This window comes from Leopardus geoffroyi, chromosome D3 (assembly GCF_018350155.1).
Source record: "Leopardus geoffroyi isolate Oge1 chromosome D3, O.geoffroyi_Oge1_pat1.0, whole genome shotgun sequence".
Taxonomy (NCBI): domain Eukaryota; kingdom Metazoa; phylum Chordata; class Mammalia; order Carnivora; family Felidae; genus Leopardus; species Leopardus geoffroyi.
In genome coordinates this window covers 89836968-89856066 of record NC_059339.1, presented here as the reverse complement: position 1 = coordinate 89856066, position 19099 = coordinate 89836968, and the positions used below count along the sequence as shown (strand labels likewise).

The following is a 19099-nucleotide window of genomic DNA, read 5'->3' as shown; positions in this document are numbered from 1 at the left end:
CCCCGGGAGCGGCGAGCGGACGCCCCCTTCGCCCGGCGCGCGGGTGGCGCGCAGGCGGGGGCCGGCGGACACTCCACCCCCCACCGCCACCCCCGGGCCGGGCCGGGCCGGGCCGCCGGGCCTCCCCCTCCCCTCGCGCTGCCTCTCCCCCGCGCCCCCTCCCCCGCCGAGCCGGGCCGAGCGGCGGAGCCGCGGGGAGAGCGCGGGGCGCGGGCGGCGGGTCATGGCGCGGAGCGGGCCGGGGCGGTGCGGGCGGCGCGGGCGGCGCGGGCGGTGCGGGCGGTGCGGGCGGGGCGCGCTGCTGGCCTGCGCTGCGTGGACCGCGGGCTGGGTGCTGGCGGCCGCGCTGCTGCTCCGCGCGCACCCGGGCGTCCTCTCCGAGCGCTGCACCGACGAGAAGAGCCGGCGCATCCTGGCCGCGCTGGTAGGTCCCGGCGCCGCACCGAGCCCGCGCCGCGCTCCCCGGGGGCACGGGGCGGGACACCCTCCGGGGGGCCCCGGGAGCCGGGCGCGGCCGCGGCACCCACGGTGTGTGTGGGGGGTGGGGGTGGAGGGAGTGCCCGATGCATGCGGACAACCCGGTCTCTCCACTCCGGAGTCCTCTGCGGGCGCGCGGAGGTGTCTCTCCCTTGTCGCCAAAATTGGTCCTTTGTCCCAAGAGTCTTCCTGCCCAGCTGCTGCCCTGCCGCCCCCGAGCCCGCGCTCGGAAAGTTTGCAGGTCGGCTCTGAGTCTCCGGCCGCGCCTCGCCGCCCGCGTCCGCTGTGGTGCGGCCGGGCTCGGGGCGCTGGCGAGGGCGCGGGCCGGCGGCGGGGCTCGGCGGCGGGGACCACGCCTCTGCCTCTCGGGTCTGCTTGCCTCGCCCAGCGGCTGTTCTGGGATTCCAACCTGGGGGTCCCTCCGGAGCCCAGTGCAGGCGGCTGGTAGGGCCCCTGTCTCCCGGCGCCCCAAAGCCGCGGCTCTCCCCTGCGCGGCTTGTGGGACCCCCGGCGGAGCGCGCTCAGGCCAGGGGACCCCGGCAGACCGGGGTCCCGGGGGTCGAGACCGCAGTCTCCTCCAAGAGGGGTGGGCCTGAGGGGTCCTAGGCGGGCCGGGCGGTCAGAGACACAGCGTCGGCTTGCAGGCTGCCTGGCGCACTGGGTCCCAGATGCTCTTTCGCTAAGTCCAAACGTTGGGTGCTGCTCAGTCTCGGTTTGGTGGGGAAGATTATGCGCATTGGGCGACTCGAGGAAAGGTAGGAATCCCCGCAAGGAAAGCCAAAAAGGCCAAGACACTGGCAACTACTGTTCCGTTGGTTTTTTAAGCGGTTGTCCGCTTCCTAAAACAGTGACCATAGAAGCATTTGCTGTGAAAAATTATTTTCTAAGAAATCCCGAAGGGGAAGAAAAAAAAACAAAACGCATGGGAAGTTTACAGACCGATTACTGACATATGAGTGGGTCTTTTGAGAGTGTAGGTTTTCAAAACTTCAGAGCCTAAAGGTTTAAAAAATTCTTAAGTGAGACTGGAAAAATTAAAGAAGTGAGTGAAACATACAAATGAACAGAAATCGTATTCCCTAATGGAGTCTGACATGTGTCATCATGAACTCATAATAATGCAAGTAAGACCCTCACCACGGATTCCCTGCATCCTATCAATCATCCATCCATTACCAGGCATGTATGGACCTTGACACTGAAGTTCTATCAAGTTTTCTGTAACTTGGTAACAACTCATTGAGTTTCTCAGTGACCTATATAAAAACTCCTTTCACTTATAAAGGCTTCCCGCCCCCCCCCCCCCCCGCCCTGCCGCTGTTTTTAGGGCAACTGACTACTTTTAATGAACAAAAATAGTGTAGCCACGATGGAATAGCTATTCACAAAAATAATACAGTAATCTTTTACATTAAAATAAAAATGCTATTTTCAGGTAGTTGTCTTTGGTTAAGTGGGAAAAGGACTAATGGAAATTATATGGCCTAATATAATTGAGCTAATCATAACTTTCCCAGCATTCCAGCCCATAAATTAAAACCGATTCTGGTTAGAGGCTCTACCGCTCTGTCTCCAATGGCAGCCATCTGGGCTCACTTTTAGTCAACACGAAGCTGGAGAGGTGGATTCTGCTCCCGAAGCCTCTCAATCCTGCCTGTTGCCAAAGGAGCGAATCGAAATGCCGCCTCTGTCTGTCTCCCTGAAGTTCGTCTGACCTTGTCTCAATGAACTGAGTTTTTGGGGCGTGTCCCCTGGCGGCCCTACTCAAGGCCATTATTTCTTACACGCGCTCGGGGCTTGGCCTTCTCTGCCTGTCTCCCTGCCTCCTCGCCTTCTACCCTCTCCATTCTGGATGTGCTCATGTCAGCCCCCCTCAGCACGCTGGTTCCCAGCTCCCCAGGACACTCTGAACGAGAGCGGGGTTGGAACAGCACGGCGGGGCCTGCACCGCAGACTTGGCTGGGCCCTGGCTGCCGGGCAGAGGCCGGCACTGTGGCCTCCCAGGACTCCAGCTGAATCGGCCCTCTGTCTCCCGGCTCCCAGGCACTTTCAATGCATCCTGCCTGGCTTTTGTCCTTCATAAGAAAACTGGCTGTTATTTTTCTGACTGCTCTCCAGGCCCTCATTAGCTTTCCCTCTGAATACCAAGCTCAGGGGGAGCCACAGGGAGCCCCCTCCCTCCCTGGCAGAGATGGTGAGTGCCTGCTGGTGTCCCAGGCCTCCGGCATGACAGGTGCCATTGCCGGCCTGCGGGGGAGTCTGCAGACAAAGGTGCAGAGCTCCAGTGGCTGGGAGTCGGGCCTGCTGGCACCCCCGAGAGGTACCCCGCCTGCTGAGGGAGCCCAGTGCGCTCCATGGCCCTGGACGAGGGGAGGGCTGGAAGAGCCCGCTGGCATTCCTCCAAGGAGTCGAGCCCTCCGTCTCCTAGCTTTGCATTTTTTGAGTCAGACTGCTGCGCTCCTCTGCGCCGTGGCTTTCCAGCACATCTCATAATCAAGACATCCGTAAGCCCCCTTCCACTTCTCCGTGAGGTTTCTAGAGCCCTTCTTTTCCGGCGAGCTGTGACAGGGGCCACCCCAGGCTGGCGAGCCTTATGCTGTGTCTGATTATTTACAACCCCGGCTCCCCCGTTCTGCTTGCAGAGTGCTTGCTTCACACGGCCCCAGAGAGATGGTGCAGGTGCCCGCTGGGCTGACTCCGGGAAGGCCCTGTGCAAAGTAGTTTTCCCTGTATTATTTCATTCTGTCCCCCTCCACAACCCCTGGGGGGGTATGGGCTTTTACTGTCCTCATTTCAGAGATGGGAAACGGCGCCCCACAGAGGTAGAGTATCCTGATGGCCCACTGCGTCACAGAGCCCGTGTGTAACCCTGTGCGCTTTGGTAGTGGAAACTCCAGCCCAAGAGGTGGTTCCCCAGTGATGAATTTAGTTGCCTGCCGTAGAGGTTGCTTCTTGATAGGGCAGGCTTATCTTTCTTTGCTGCGGTAGAAACCCCATGACCCCAGTGGGACTACAGCATCCGGAAAGATTTTACAGGAGGGAAGGACTCTATTTTTCTGAGTGCTTTGGCCATGTTTGTGATATGTATCTTCTAAGGCATATCCAGGGGCCAAGAAGGGCTGGAGGGTGAACTGGCTCAGTGTTCTGAGATTTTGCAATGCACAGATAACTGCTCAGGTGAGGAATTCTATAGTGGGATATGTTGCTAACCACATAGAGACTTAATGCTCCTCGAAAACAAGAACGGATACACAAAAGAAAACCCAGCCCTTAGGCATGACCTCCGGGACCCTGTCAGCAGTTTCCCAGACTAGAGTGGACAGGTTTTGTTTTTGCCTGAGAACCATGATACACGCTGGGGAGATCCTAACCGACAGCCTCTGAGACGCTTCCTACCAGACCTGAGAATTCTGGCAGTGTGCGTTTGGATGCACACATGTAGTCTAGAAATGCCAACCCACTGTGAGCTCAGATAATCACAAAATGCCAGTCAACTACAAGGAGAGTTTATTAATTTTTTTTTCAATATGATACCTGTGGATTTTATACGTGCACTCATTTGGGCACAGGGTTGTACCTGTCTCCACGCTGGCAACACCCCTTCATATGGAGAGAAAAGTGATTTTAAAAATTGAGTTGAAGTGAATAAACTGTTTCTTTTGAGCTCAAAAATAGCTGCTTCAATAAGACATGCGGCACATAAAGTAATTTCACTATTGTCTCTAACATGATGACAATTTTTAATTAGCTTGTAAACTTGTAGTTTGTACTTAAGTTCACTGTTTTTTACTTTTTGTTTATTTTTTTTAAGTGCTGGTTTATTTTTGAGAGAAAGAGAGAGAGAGAGCAGGGGAGGGGCAGAGAGAGAGGCAGAGAGGAGAGGGAGAATCCCAAGCAGGCTCCACACTGTCAGCCAAGAGCCCGACATGGGGTTCAAACCCCTGAACCCTGATTTCACGACCTGAGCGTAAGCCAAGAGTTGGAAGCTCAACCGACTGAGCCCCCCAGGCGCCCCGCTAAATTCATTGTTTTTCAAATAGGAGATTAGTTCTTTCTCTGCGTTTAGGAGGCTCAGACATGCAAACTGATCCTTCAGACCACTACATCACTGGAACCAGCACAGCCACAGTGGATGAATTTCACACTGTGTATAAGAGAGTGGGAACGGAAGTGGCAAACGTACATCCTCAGACAGGGTGGTGACAAAGAGTGGCTCTGACTAACCACGCTGTGTGTACCATGTTGTAAAGCAAATTCTCTCCTAGGACGAGCTGGGTGACGGGGGCACCAGAAGTTAGGGCACAGATCTGAGGCCTCACCTACGGCAGCTGGCAGGCCCCCCTGGGATTCGGGGCACCCCGTTCCACGTCCCGGCCTTTGCGATGGCCGACACTGCCTCCCCGCAGGCTGCCAGCCGTGCAAGAGGCACACTGACGCCCCAACGTGTTAAGCTTCAGAAAACAGCCCATAGTAATGTTCCCCTCCAAAACGGATGGGCCCTACCCCCAATTCGATGATTATTCCGTTGTTCAAAATGTCTTCGACTCCTGTTTGGAATCGGCATCCAGATTTGTAGGGGCAACGCCGTAGAGACTTTCATTTGAGTTGAACTCGACTTCATCTGTGCAGGGTACTTTTGTAGACGACACTGTGCGGTGGGGAGCCGGTGGGGGAGAGGATATCGCAGGTGAGTGTGGTGGATGGAGAGCTGGGGGCAGAGGACAGAGGTGAGGACCCCTAGGGGCAGGGGGGCTGTCTCCCTGGGAAGGCTGATCTGGCATTTGCGGGCCAGAAGCAGTTTTTTCTGGCAGAGACACGGCATTTCTTCATAGGCCAGCCCCCTCGATCACACACAGGTGCTGGCACTAACTTTGCCTCCCACACTGCTGACCCGGATCTGGTTCTCTGAACATACCAGGCCACTTTGCAACTCCGGCTTTTTGCACAGGCTGTTCCCGGCAAAGGAGCTGCCCTCTGTCTCCTCCTCTGCTAGGCGCACCTGCCGTTTGGCTTTCAACACTGAACTCAGGAGCCTCTCTCCAAGAAGAAGCCTCCCCCACCTCCGGCCGTCTAATGACCAGGGCTGGAGAGGGGGGTCATCACTGAGATGACCAGGTCCTCTGCACCTGTGACCTTGGCTGACCTTCACAGGTCTCCTGTGACACCGTATTAGCTCCCCATGCTACAGACCTGGAAACTAGCCACAGCTGCTGGGGGCGCCGAGCTGGGAGACAAACCCAGTCCGCCCGGAGCCAAGCCTGGCTGCGCACCTATCCTGCACAGGTCATACTCTGCTGTCATTTATGAGTTTGGAAGGCAGCCACCGCTGTTCTGGGAACTCCTGAGCCTGGTACCTGTAGTGGATAGTGGCTCAGCTCACAGTCGGCTGGGTTAAGTTGGGAGAGAGAGTGGCATGGCTCATTTGGAGCTGGCTGGGGGTGGCTGAAGCAGCAAGCCCTTCCCGTGGCCGTTGACAGCCTCAGAGGATTGGCAGGGTCTTCTTGGCCCACAGGTGTCTCTCCTGGCCAGGAGCAGTTCTGGATGAAAGTAAAGCCCCGGGCCATGGTAGCTGACGCCCTCCGCACTCCCCCCTCACCGTCCAGTGGACTCTGTCCAACTCCTCCCTTCTATCAGCCCAGGACTCCCCTCCTCCCACTAGACAGTTGCCGTCACCTGCTCTTTATGTGTTCTGTACTTCATACAAAAGCACTTTTGATCAAGTTACAAATGTGACAACGCTCTAAAAGCGTTCTGGAATTTAATCCAATAACTTTGGAAATCATACTTAAAGAGGAATTTGAGGGCTTTATAAGGCAATCAAAAAAAGTTTTTATTTTCTGATCAGGTTTACTGAAGAAATGTGAAACTCTGTAAATTTCAGAGAGAGTAGGAGAAAAACTACAAGTCAGATGAATGCCCCACGGTATTTCCATCCTTCATAACCTTTCTGCTCCTGGTCGGCTAGACCACTTAACCCTTTCATCCTTACCTCTCCTCCACGAGGAGCCTGAAAGGTCCCAGGGGAGCCTGAGTCAGCTTTCTTACCAGGGGTGATATGGAAGCAATTCTTAGCAGACAGTGAGTGACTCAGAGGGTCCTGATGCTTTCAACACTCAGTTCTTGACCCCAAGCCTTGGAATTAGAAGGATGGCATTTTGCCAACGTTGTGTTAACGTTAAATACGTTAAAGGTGACTGCAGCATGGAGTGTGCTTGAAACAGTGGTGCGGGTGTTTGTTAACGCAGCTTCATTACAGGTGTCTGTTCTCCAAAGACAAAAAGGCTGCCCCAGCAACAGGAGGGCATCCCCAGGCTCCGGGGTCAGATTCACGACCGGCACAGGACTCCGTTGCTTGAATCCTAGTGTTTGGCAACTGTGACACACCCACCGCCCAGTATGATACACGGAGATGGAAAGGCCACAAAGGCAGAAAGGGCTCCCACGAGACTCCCAGGGTCAAGTCACATGGCGTGGCCTGGGTCTTCCAAACTCTTGTCCTGGTACTTCCCGAAACGGTCCCGAAAATCCACTTACTTCTTTTAAGAACTGGGAATATTTCTTCTTTTTCTCTTAATTTTTTTAATGTTTATTTTTGAGAGAGTGAGAGAGGCAGAGTGTGAGCGGGGGAGGGGCAGAGAGAGAGGGAGATACAGAATCTGAAGCAGGCTCCAGGCTCCGAGCTGTCAGCACAGAGCCCAAAGCGGGGCTCAAACTCACAGGCCATGAGATCATGACCTGGGGCGAAGTCAGACGCTTAACAACTGAGCCACTAAGCGTCTCAGAATGTTTCTTTTTTTTTTTCAATTTTTAAAAATATTTTATTTACTTTTGAGAGTAAGAGAGAGAGAGAGAGAGAGAGCAAGCAGGGGAGGGGCACAGAGAGGAAGACACAGAATCCGAAGCAGGCTCCAGGCTCTGAGCTGTCAGCATAGAGCCCAACACGTGGCTCGAACTCACAAACCATGAGATCATGACCTGAGCCAAAGTTGGACATTTAGCTGACTTGAGCCACCCAGGCACCCCAGAATATTTCTTTTTAATAAGCATTTTGGTAATGCATGCTTTGAACAATTAAACTAGAGTATTTATGAAGGTCCCCAATCCTTTTTCTCACACTTTGGGGCCAGGCATATGTTTTCAAACTCACACTTTTGGGGGCATTGAAAGGATAATATGGGGCATATACCTTATATTTTGGGTATATAAGCAGAACCAGTAATCAAACAAATTAATAATTCTGCAGCACAATCTATGCAAATTCTCACCAAGTCAAAGACCTGCAGACTAACAGCCTGACAAACTATTCAGTTGGGTTTTGATTCCACGTGAGGCTCAGAGAGTCACGAAAAGGTTGTCTTTTCAGGGTTTTTTGCATTTTGGAATTGTTCACACATCCAGGCATTGGAAGTACATTGACTTTGAGCCACTTACAGTACAAAGCCGAGAGCGTGGACGACCACAGCCTCTGAAGGGCCTGGAATTAGGTACCCGGCCACCGTTCAAGGGCATCTCGTGATGTCTTGCACTTGAATGAATGAATGGTTTCCACACACTTTTCTCACAGCCTGCCCGAAAACCGACCAAGGGGGGCAGACCGGTGAGATGCAGGGAGGGGAGACGAGGCTCAGGGCGGTGGGGCAGCCGCCAGGGATGCCGTGGTACAGCCGGGCGTGGCTGAGCTGCACCGTGCTGAGCTCCAGCTTGTCACTCTGGGCACCTGGTCGTGCGCGAGACAGAGCGAAGACGACGATGTGGTGGTCCTGCCCTTGTCTCATCACCTGATGAGGACTGGGTGGCCCCCTTGCTTAAGGTGCAGCAGAAGGTGAGGCCCGCGTGTGCCCACGTGGAGGGAGGATGCATCTGGAGGGGGTGAGGGGGAGCAGGTGGAGTTCGAACATAGGCTCAGCTCCTAATAAAGTGTCTAGGGCTGTAGGTTTCCTGAAAGATAAAGCAAAGAAGGGAACCGAGAAACGGTCCTTCATTTTCCTCTGTTCCGCACCAGCTCTGTCCTCCCCCTTCTACCTCGTCCCAGCGGGACCACCGGCCAGGGCCCACGGGATTGTCTTCTGAGGGATGTTTGTAATGTGGTGGTGGGGTCGCCGCGTCCCCTCGTGTGGAACCCATCCTAAGAGCTGCTCGAGTTTAGGAGAAACGCCCCTCTGAGGGCTCCTGGACCTTCCTCACCACCACCGGGAGCCAAACACACCCGACACTTCTAGAATGTATCCCAAGCAGCTCCTGTGTCCCCGGTGCCTGTCCTCTCCAGTTGTGCTGACACCATCATCCACGAGGCCCCTTCTAACTCCCGCTTCCTGTGGTGGGTTCTCCTCCGCACCCCTGTAATCCTTCCAGAGCTGCTGGCCCTATAGGCCACCCTCCTTGGTGTCAGAAACAGCAGGCTGAGGGAACACGCCTGCAGGAGAGGTCCTTCCCGTGGCCGGCCCTGGGTACCAGGTGAGGCTCGCTGGGGACCCACCTTCTGGGCTCTGACTCTGCCATTCTGTGATGGCAGAGGAGGTCAGAGTTCCCCGGGGCAGCCCAGATGTGTGGCCAGAGTCTGGCACAGTTCAGGGAAGCGAGAGCCAGCGGGTCAAAGTCTTTTCCCAGCATCACAGGGCTGGATGGGGGAGGCCTGCTTCTCGCCTGCGCTGTCCTGACTCTCGAGGCCTGGGCCTGGTTGAATCACGTGACAAATACGAGCGGCTCCTTTAACTCCCTGGCTTCCTTAACTCAGGGACCCAAATAGCCCTCGTGGCTCACGCCTGACAGGTTTCTCGCAACAGCTGACTAGAAGCGCCCTGAGCGCAGGGCCGGGCCTCGTTGCTCTCCCTGCCCGCCCCGTGACCGACTGTCCCCTTCCTTCCAGTGCCAGGAGTACCGGGGCGGGGTGCTGGTGGGGGACCTCTGCGAGGACCTGTGCGTGGCGGGGACACTGAGCTACCAGCGCTGTCTGTACTACGAGAGAGGCAAGAAGGTGCTGCAGGCCGACTGGCGCGGCCGGCCCGTCATCCTCAAGTCCAAGGAGGAGGCCTTCTCCAGCTTCCAGCCGCTCAGCCTGCCGGACGACGCGGCCGAGGACGGCGGCCAGGACTTCCCGGAGGCCGAGCTGCTGCTGGTGGTGGCCGGTGAGGTCAGGAACGCCCTGGGCCTGGAGCTGCCCAACGGCAGCCTGGGGCCGCTGTGGCCCCGGAGGCGCGGCCGTCGCTGGCTGGGCCAGCTGGCCACCCTGTGGTCCCTGGTCCAGCAGGAGGAGTTCGTTCTGTTCAGCCTGCTGCAGGACCTGAGCCGGCACGCCCCGCCCGTGCTGGGCTCCTGCGGCCACTTCTACGCGGTGGAGTACCTGGCCGCGGGCAGCCCCCGCCACAGGGCCCTCTTCCCCCTGGACGGGGCCGCAGGCGCCCCCCGGGGCGGCCGGGGCCAGGCCAAGGCCATCAGCGACATGGCGCTCAGCTTCCTGGACATGGTGAGCCATTTCGACGACGACTTCTCCCACCGCCTCCACCTCTGCGACATCAAGCCCGAAAACTTTGCCATCAGGAGTGACTTCACGGTGAGTGGCTCGGGGAGGGTGTGTGTGTCATGTGGAGGACCGACAATCTAGGGGAGGTTTTGGAAGTCACGGGGGACCCCTGGAAGCTTCTGGAACCTTCTAGCCTGGACAACCCAGACCTGCCACGCCACCTCCTTTTGGGGTGTTAATGAGAGAATTTTAACAACGCGTGCACCTTGCACCCCCGTCCTCCAGGAACGGGAACTAGAAGGAAAGGCGCCTGGTAGGGGGCGGAGGGCCCGGCAGGGGAAGGTGCGTCCTTCCTAATGGCTGTTCTGGCTTCTCCCAAGCAGCTTCGCTGCATCTTAGACTAATTTGAAAGCGAGCTCTCGTTGAGTCAGAAAACAGTCTTCAGGAGAGCAGGAGCCACCGAGGATGACAAGGAAAGGTGGCTTTTGGGAGATTTGGTACAACAGCCAGTTGTGGCTGCTGCTTTCTGCCTGCCCATGCTCTGAGATAACGGGAGACGTTTTCTGGTCCTTTCTTCCTGGAGAGGTCCTAGCTAGTCTCCCTTCCATGGGCAGGGCTTCTAGAGGGACAAGTGGAGTTTTGGCAGCTCCTATGAGGGAAAATCCTGCCGGGGGGAAGCATCTGGCTCTGTGCTGCTCTGTTGTAGCAGGTGAAGTCCGTTTCCCGCTCTGGGCAATGCAGGCGTTCATGGAATTAAAGGTGCTGGAGAAGCGATGGCAGGAGGGACTCGGTGTTTCACGAGAAGATAATCCCCTCCCGCTTCCCCCCAACTAGGCTACACCCGCGTGTCGGATTGATGCGTCCTTGCCCCGTGCCCGGGCAAGCGCTGGGACCACTTCCGAAGAAGTAGGTGTGGTGTGGGATGGGCGCTGGGGAGGGGCCGTGTCCCGGGCCCCCTCCTCCACAAGCTGTGGTCAGTTAGCTTGTCCGCTGCCAGTGCTGGTGAGCGAACAGCCAGGCCGACTTCGCGGGAGCCACACCAGAGAGCTGGCCGCTGAGCGTGCCGGCTCATGGCGGAACGGTGCTCTGCATCCTGGTGAAAAACGGAAAGGGACGCAAAGAGGGTACTCTCCCTGCCGGCCAAGGGCTTCCGTGGCAGGTGACATGGGAGTGCCTTCCTACGACAGCCTGAAACCTACAAAACTAATGCAGTCCCTCTGACTGCCCCAGAGGGACTGATGAGCTGGGAGTGGCTCAAAGTGTGGAAGGGAAGGAGCTGAGAGGTTCCAGAAGGCTCTGGGAGGTTCCTGGAGGGTCCGTCTGCAATACCCTGGGCTCCGTGAGACCTCTAGACGTGGTTGTGAGGGGGAGGGACAGCCCAGGACTCTGCCAGGGTATTTTTGGAGTTGAAATCCCAGCCAAGGCTTCCCCAGTTCGTGAGCGGAAGGTTTATGTACTAGACATGTAGGACCGCCGTTCTCTTTCTCAGAGAAATCCTGGGAACGCAGACACCCCAAGGCCCTGGGAAAGGAGGCGTGGGGTGTCCACTCACAACCCCTGGCTTTGGCAGTTATCTCATCTGACACCCGTTTATTCATCCAGTGAGTGTCGTGGAGTGTCAGTGAGTGGAACTCAACAGGGGCGGTAACAGTTGAGGGAACTGAGAGGCTGTCTGGGCTAGGTTCCCAGAAAAGGTCGTAGGAAGGAGGCAGGGCTGACGGGTCTTCCCCGGGGGAAAGGGAAGCATGGCATGTTGCTGGCTTGCGCACTGCATCAGAGTTGTGCCTTCCAGTATCTTGTGCACAATAGGCAGGAGATATTTGTTCAATGAGATAACGGCGACACTTTCAAGCCCAGGCTGTGCCCTGTGGACTGTGCTGGGGTGCACAGACCCTTACCTCTGCCTGAGTCCTTGCTCAGGGGAGAAGGGGAAAGAAGGACAGAGGGTCCTGTTTGGCTAACCCTGGCATTATTCACCTCCTTACATGCTGAGTCTCAAGAAGTTAACTTTCCCTGTGATTTTACAACTTTAGTGAAACCCAGCAGTATCAGCATCACCAGGGAACTTGTTAGAAATGCGAATTCTCTGCATCCCCCTGCCAAGACCTGCTGGGTCTGACCCTCTGGGGATGGGACGTGGCGACCAGCACATACAGTCACTCACTTTCTCTGGGTCCCCCACTTACAGATCCTGAGAATTTATCCACTGGTTGCCAAGGAACAACTGGGAAACACCATCCATCGCTCTGTGCCCCCCGAACCACTGCCCGCAAATGCTCCTTTCGAACAGATACGTTTCCTGCCCCAGAGCCACACTTTTCAGTGGAGAATGAAATAATCCCCAACCCTTTCTAGTCTGATGCCCGGAGAAAGTTTGATGAGACGCAAGTGAAGTAATTCCATGCAGGAAGAATGTTATGATTCTCTCGATTCTGGTTAAGAAAACTTACTCAGGTTTCTCTGTTGGCTTGGTTGCTGTTCTTATTATAGGTGTGTACAGTTATGCTCACAATAGCTATAATCCATTCTCCATTATGCACTGAAAACCAAATCTGGCTCTCCCTGGGAGGTGAGAAGGGAGCAATCAGAGATGGGAGAGAGAAGTTGTAAAGAGGTGAGATCGCAGGTAGGGGCCCAGGGGAAGCCGGGGAGAATGTCGGAAAGTATAGAAAGAAGAGAGACCATGTAGTTCCTATAATAAATTACCGAGACGATAGATGTGTGAGCACAGCGTAATATATATTTTCGTGTATTAACTACTGAAATAATGAGACAGGAAAAATTGAGTAAAATTATAATTTCTGCTTGCTGTGCCTGAATTAGTAATTAGGCAAAGCTCTTGAGTAGGGAAAAGTTCTGTATTTTTTATTTTCATTGTTCTCCATATATTTTGAAAGGGCGTATTTTTCCTCTTCTGTTTTACCGAATCATCCCAAAGAAAGTTTACTGCCTCTTGGCATCACTCCAGAGTGAAAAACAAAAACCCAAACTGGGGAGCGTAGCTCCCAACACCACCAAGTTGAGGAGGACACGAACCCCAACCAATGTGTCTTTTGAGATGCTACCAAAGGCCGGAGGAAGGGCTGGTATTTGGAGGGTGACCTGTGAAGGCTTGTGAAATGTCGCAGACTCCATCGAACTCATCAAATCTTCCAAAAGCTCTTTGTTAACACCTTGAAGCTATGAGCTGCATGATTTGGGCAGACTCCAGGTTTTATCAAGTTTGAGATCAGCTTTTTTTTTTTTTTTTTTAATACATTCAGGTTGTGGAAGAAAATCCGCGTCGTGTAGATGTTATTTCTTTTTCTGGTTTTGAAGCCTATTTGGTTTGAAGCCAGGAAGATAAATCTGAAATTCCAGGAGCTCCACCCTGTTCTCAGGCTGACAGTGGCGTTTTGTATTTGATGCTGTTGGATGAGGGTCCACGGGCATCAAACCTAATTCAGGAGCTTTCACACTGCCTTTCCCAGCCACGTTTCGATCCAGCCAGTCAGGAGGAAACCGGTTGGCGTAGGTCACACATACGCCGTAAATAGACAACCTACGTCCTGCCCTCCACATTCACCGGCACCCCCACGGACCTGCCCCTTGAAGGCAGTTTTCTTGTGTAGCTTCTATTCATGGGGATAAGTTATGTGTATTCATGACTTTCATAATTCTGACCCTTGAAGGTCAGAGACCAAATTGATAAAGCAATGAAGGGGGAGTTCATTTATTTTTAAGAAATTGCAGACATTCGACTTTTACAGCTGAAAAAATGTTTCAAGTTGAAAAGCGATACTTGTAGTCAGAGTTCCGGATGCTAGGCTTTCACGAGTGATGGCAAATGTCCTTTTGGCAGGGAAAGCCTTGCGATGTGGTCTATGCCGGGCCCTTGTGTGAGTGAAGCCTGCGGCCCCCGGCCTGGCCGGGGCCCCTCTTTCTGGCAGGCAGCGTTCTGCGATCCTGCAATCTGTAGGAGCCTGCACCTCAGAGAGCAGAGGCACACTGGCTCCCTCTGCGTTGGCCCCCCGGGGGGTCCTCGTGATGGCCATGAGCTGGGCCCCAAGAGTGCTTGTGATGGCCATGTGCTGGGCCCCCGGCATCCTCGTGACAGCCCCAGGAGTCCTTTTGAAGGCCATGCTCTGGGCCCCAAGAGTCCTTATGATAGCCATGCTCTGGGCCCCAAGAGTCCTTGTGACAACCATGTGCTGGGCCCCGGGAGTCCTTGTGATGGCCATGAGCTGGGCCCCAAGAGTCCTTTTGAAGGCCATGCTCTGGGCCCCAAGAGTCCTTGTGACAACCATGTGCTGGGCCCCAAGAGTCCTTGTGACAACCATGTGCTGGGCCCCGGGAGTCCTTGTGATGGCCATGAGCTGGGCCCCAAGAGTCCTTTTGATGGCCATGCTCTGGGCCCCAAGAGTCCTTGTGATGGCCATGAGCTGGGCCCCAAGAGTCCTTTTGAAGGCCATGCTCTGGGCCCCAAGAGTCCTTGTGACAACCATGTGCTGGGCCCCGGGAGTCTTTGTGATGGCCATGAGCTGGGCCCCAAGAGTCCTTTTGATGGCCATGCTCTGGGCCCCAAGAGTCCTTGTGATGGCCATGAGCTGGGCCCCAAGAGTCCTTTTGATGGCCATGCTCTGGGCCCCAAGAGTCCTTGTGATGGCCATGAGCTGGGCCCCAAGAGTCCTTGTGATGGCCATGAGCTGGGCCCCAAGAGTCCTTGTGATGGCCATGAGCTGGGCCCCAAGAGTCCTTGTGATGGCCATGAGCTGGGCCCCAAGAGTCCTTGTGATGGCCATGAGCTGGGCCCCAAGAGTCCTTTTGAAGGCCATGCTCTGGGCCCCAAGAGTCCTTGTGATGGCCATGAGCTGGGCCCCAAGAGTCCTTTTGATGGCCATGCTCTGGGCCCCAAGAGTCCTTGTGATGGCCATGAGCTGGGCCCCAAGAGTCCTTTTGAAGGCCATGCTCTGGGCCCCAAGAGTCCTTGTGATGGCCATGAGCTGGGCCCCAAGAGTCCTTTTGAAGGCCATGCTCTGGGCCCCAAGAGTCCTTATAATAGCCATGCTCTGGGCCCCGAGAGTCCTCGTGACAACCATGTGCTGGGCCCTGGGAGTCTTTGTGATGGCCATGTGCTGCTTGGTTACAGGTGGTGGCCATCGACGTGGACATGGCCTTTTTTGAACCCAAAATGAGGGAAATTCTCGAGCAGAATTGCACGGGGGATGAGGACTGCAATTTCTTTGACTGTTTTTCAAAGTGTGATCTGCGAGCCCACAAGTGTGGAGCAGAAAGAGTCAACAGCAACCTGCAGGTAAGCAGCCGCCACCGCGTGGGCTGGGGGACATTGTCCTCTCTGGCTGTCGCTGCCCACCAGGCCGTGGCACCCCATTCATATGGCCCAGGTCCCCTCTTCCACGCCACCTGGGCTTGATGTGCTCAGTGGGGACAGGGACATCAGGAGTAGGGGTGGTCATTTGTCTTGTCTGTCCCATGGGGCTGTTGGCCGAATGACCTTTGGGGGTCTGATGGACAGGGTGGCCAGTAGAGCCCATTATTCAGCTCCCCATGTCCTCCTAACGTATTGCTTTTCTAACTTGCAGTTTTACTCAAAAAATTATCCCTGCCCTGATGCACAGAGCAAAAGAATAGAATTTTGTAAAATTTCAGAGATAGACATAATGACACATGGGCGTTTCATAAGTGGCAAAGGTCGCTCTCAGGCCAGCGGAAGGAAAGCTGGGTTATGCAACGAATGGTGTCGGTTAGCTGGGTGATGGGGCGTAACAAAGGACCACATTAACTCCTACTTCACTCCTCACCAAACTCCATTCCAGAGGCTCATGTACTTACTCATAAAAAATACAATCCTAAGTGTGCCAGAGTAAAACTGGGAGAATTTAAAATATTATCTGAGAGTAAAGAAGGTCTTTCTGAGCTCAGAAGGCCACAGGAAGGAGAAATTTAACTATCTTTAAAAAACCCGGATAGCAAAAATGAAATAAAACAAAATCCCCCAAAATACAGGCAAATATTTGCAATTGCTCGTACAGACCAGGAGCATAGAGGACAGAGGGTTCCTCATCCGCCGGCTGCTGCCGAGGCTCAGGGAGCGTCCCCCGGGAATGCGCTTGCCCAGCAGAGTCTTTGCCATGGTCCCTCCACATGCCGGGGGTAGCATCCAGGGATCGGTCAGTGGGAGAGGGGCTGTATGCAAAGCCCAGTGTCCGGCCTCAGTAAGGAACAGTTTTCCTCCTCCCACAGGTCCATGGACCCCGTCTCAGTAAATCCCTGCCTGCAGATCTCCAACTCACAGTCTGCTCTCTAGGAAGCCAACCAAAGCAAGGGGATAATGTCCTCAGTGTATAAAGAGTGTCTGCAAATTAATATGGAAAAGGTCAACAATGTGGTGGAAGTGTGAGCAAAGGATATCAACTAGGCCATTCACTGGAAAGGAAGTACAATGTCACATCATTACCCTGACTGCTAGGAACAACGCAAACTACACCATTTTCACCCACCAGTTGGCAAAAATGAAAGACAACACACGTGTTGGGGAGGGGGGGCCCAGCGTTCTCATCACACATTGCAATGAGAGTGTATCTCAGCACAACTTTCCACAGGGTCAATTTGGCAATATCTACCAAAACAAAAACCACACATATCTTTTGGCCCAGAAGTTCCATTTCTAGAAATTCAGTCATAGGTGCAAAATGAGAATGACATACAGGCAAGATATTTACTGCAACTTTGTTCTAATAGCAAAAATTAGTAAACAATCTCATTTCCATCAGTAGGAAACTAGTTAAATAATTTATGATCTATCCACACATTTGAGGTGCAGACATTCAAGTGAATGGGAAATCCTTAGAAGGCTCTGCCTGGTATTCCGTTAGATGGGAGTGGAAGGTGTGGAAGAGGGTGTGTAATATACTGCCATTCGTGCAAAGTAGAACAGAAAGGAAAAACATGTATCAGCTTGTGTGTGCATACTCTCTCTAGAAGGAAGGGGTCCCCTCGCGGAGCTGGGAACAGAACATTGGAAAATCAGCAGGAGGCACACCCGTCTGTCCTTGGGAACATTTAACATTTTTGCACACGTATTCTCAATTTAAAACAGAAATAAGGTGATTGGCTTTTAAAAATATTCCTGGGGCACCTGGGTAGCTCAGTTGGTTAAGCGTCCAATTTAGACTCAGGTCACGATCTCACGGTTTATGGGTTCGAGCCCCATGTGGGGCTCTGTGCTGACAGCACAGAGCGTACTCTGCCCCTTCCCTGCATGCTCTCTCAAGATAAAATAAATAAACAATAAAAAAAATTAAAAAAAAAAGGTTCCTCAGAAGTTAAAGTTCCGTGTCTTCTATGAAAAGTAGAACTACAACGCTGAGGCCTCTGCTCAATGAGTCCCAAACAGTGTGATACAGAAAGATAAAGCACATTAATCCCGCCCCTCTCGGTGGAGCCCTCCCAGCAGGAGGAGCCTGTGAAAGCTCTAGAAACAGGAGCATGTGTAAGTGGAAGGTTGGCGGAGATCTCCGGCATCAGTGAAGTTCATACCCTACGGGATGGTGGCTTGATTTTCATTTCTGCTTCTGAAGTAAATGATTCAAAGTCCCTTCTAGTACAGCCTTTTCTCCGTGAATCTATCACGTTTGCTGACTACTTCTCACCACATGTCACTGGACCCTCGGGACAACCCGAGGGTCGTCGCTTGTTATGGTGACCAAATATGCACGAGAAAGCCCAACCTCAGCGATGCGGCCACACAGCCGAGGGGATGCTCCTTATGCAGCACTGGCCGCCCAGGACTTTCTGCTCCCCTTTGTCTTCGGAAGTGTACTCGATGACAGGGACCCTTCCCCGTCTGCGTTGAGGCTGGGAGGGGGACCTTGTTCCCGGTGCCGAGTGGTTCAAGTTCCAGAAGGGAAGGCACTTTTAGAATCAGACCATCTGTGTAGGAAGACGCCTCCCTCGGCAGGTGGGGTTGTATGGGAGGAGCCACGGTCTGTTTGGGCCTGTGGAACCTCCGCGGTTGGTTCGCAGCTTGCAGTAACCACTCTGTCCCCTGCCCCTCAGGTCGTCTGTGACAAGATATTCCGCCACTGGTTCTCCTCCAGTCTCAGGAGCTCGGCCGTCTCCCTCCCGCTTCAGCTACAATTGCGGGACGCAGTCCAGGAATGCGCAGACCCTCGGGGCACCTCCGGCAGCGCCCCGGGAGCCGCCCCTGACGTGTTCTGGAAGCTTCAGCGCCTCCTTCAAGCCACACAGAGGGAACTGCAGGAGGCAGAGAAGTAGCCACTCCCGTGGCCTTGGGTCCCTTCTCTCTATGTTGGTTCAAGGACGGGACGTTTCCTCTATGCAAATGAGTGCACGCGCAGGTGTCGCTGTGGTCCTTCTGGAATGTGAAATCGCCGATGCCCTTCCCACCGCACGCCAGCTGCCCTCATGTGCGTCCTTCTGTCCCATCCTGGCTTGACTCGCTCCTGATGGAGGCCACCGCGCTGGCCTCTGACCTGCCACCCTTTAAAAATGACACGAAGGAGGCAGGTACAGCGGTTTCCTCTTGGAGGCCTCTTCGTCGGGAAACAGCACAAATCCCACTCTGAGGATCGTGCTTGTGCTCACCTGAGAGTCAGGGCTTCCAGCTGTCCTGCCTGCACACGTGCCCGCATTTAAAAAAAGTACACGTGCGTGCACACGAGCCAGTGTGCGTGTTCGCACGGGAGTGCTCGCGTGAGTGTGCGCACGCGTGCACGAGGACGTGCCTGCCTGAACGAGCGTGAGCAGGGAGCGCGGGAGGCTCCGGGGCAGGGGAAGGGGTGTCCCGTCTGGGACAAGAGGGCTGCCTTTGTTTTGGAATAAAATACAATCAAAACAGAAGTTGCATCTGTAACGCAAACGTAATCCGTCAGGAGAGGATGTGTCAGGACAGCGTATAGCCGTTTTCCCCCTGAGGGGCCAGTCAATTTTATGGAGCCTGTGTTAGGGAGCATGTTACCGCCCGCCGCGGTGCATCTGCCTTTGGCGCGGGAGATGCAGGCTGGTTGGACTGTGTCGTGTTGTCCCCGAGAACGTGGGGGACAGCGAGTGCCGCGGTTGGCGTCGGGCAGGGTCAGAGGCGGGCGCCTTGCTCTCAAGGGCACGAACACCGAGGCCCGGGCACCATGCCGCACGCTGGCA

At 54.6% G+C, this 19099-nt stretch overlaps 1 protein-coding gene across 1 annotated transcript; it reads left to right on the top strand.

Moving 5' to 3' along the window:
* Positions 1-223: 223 nt before the first annotated feature.
* On the top strand, positions 224-18799 carry DIPK1C (divergent protein kinase domain 1C). The gene is made up of 4 exons (XM_045457294.1): positions 224-424; positions 9344-10027; positions 15066-15230; positions 17996-18799. Exons 1-4 carry the CDS (start codon positions 224-226, stop codon positions 18212-18214), a joined length of 1269 nt encoding a protein of 422 aa, XP_045313250.1. The 3' UTR covers positions 18215-18799.
* Positions 18800-19099: the final 300 nt, after the last annotated feature.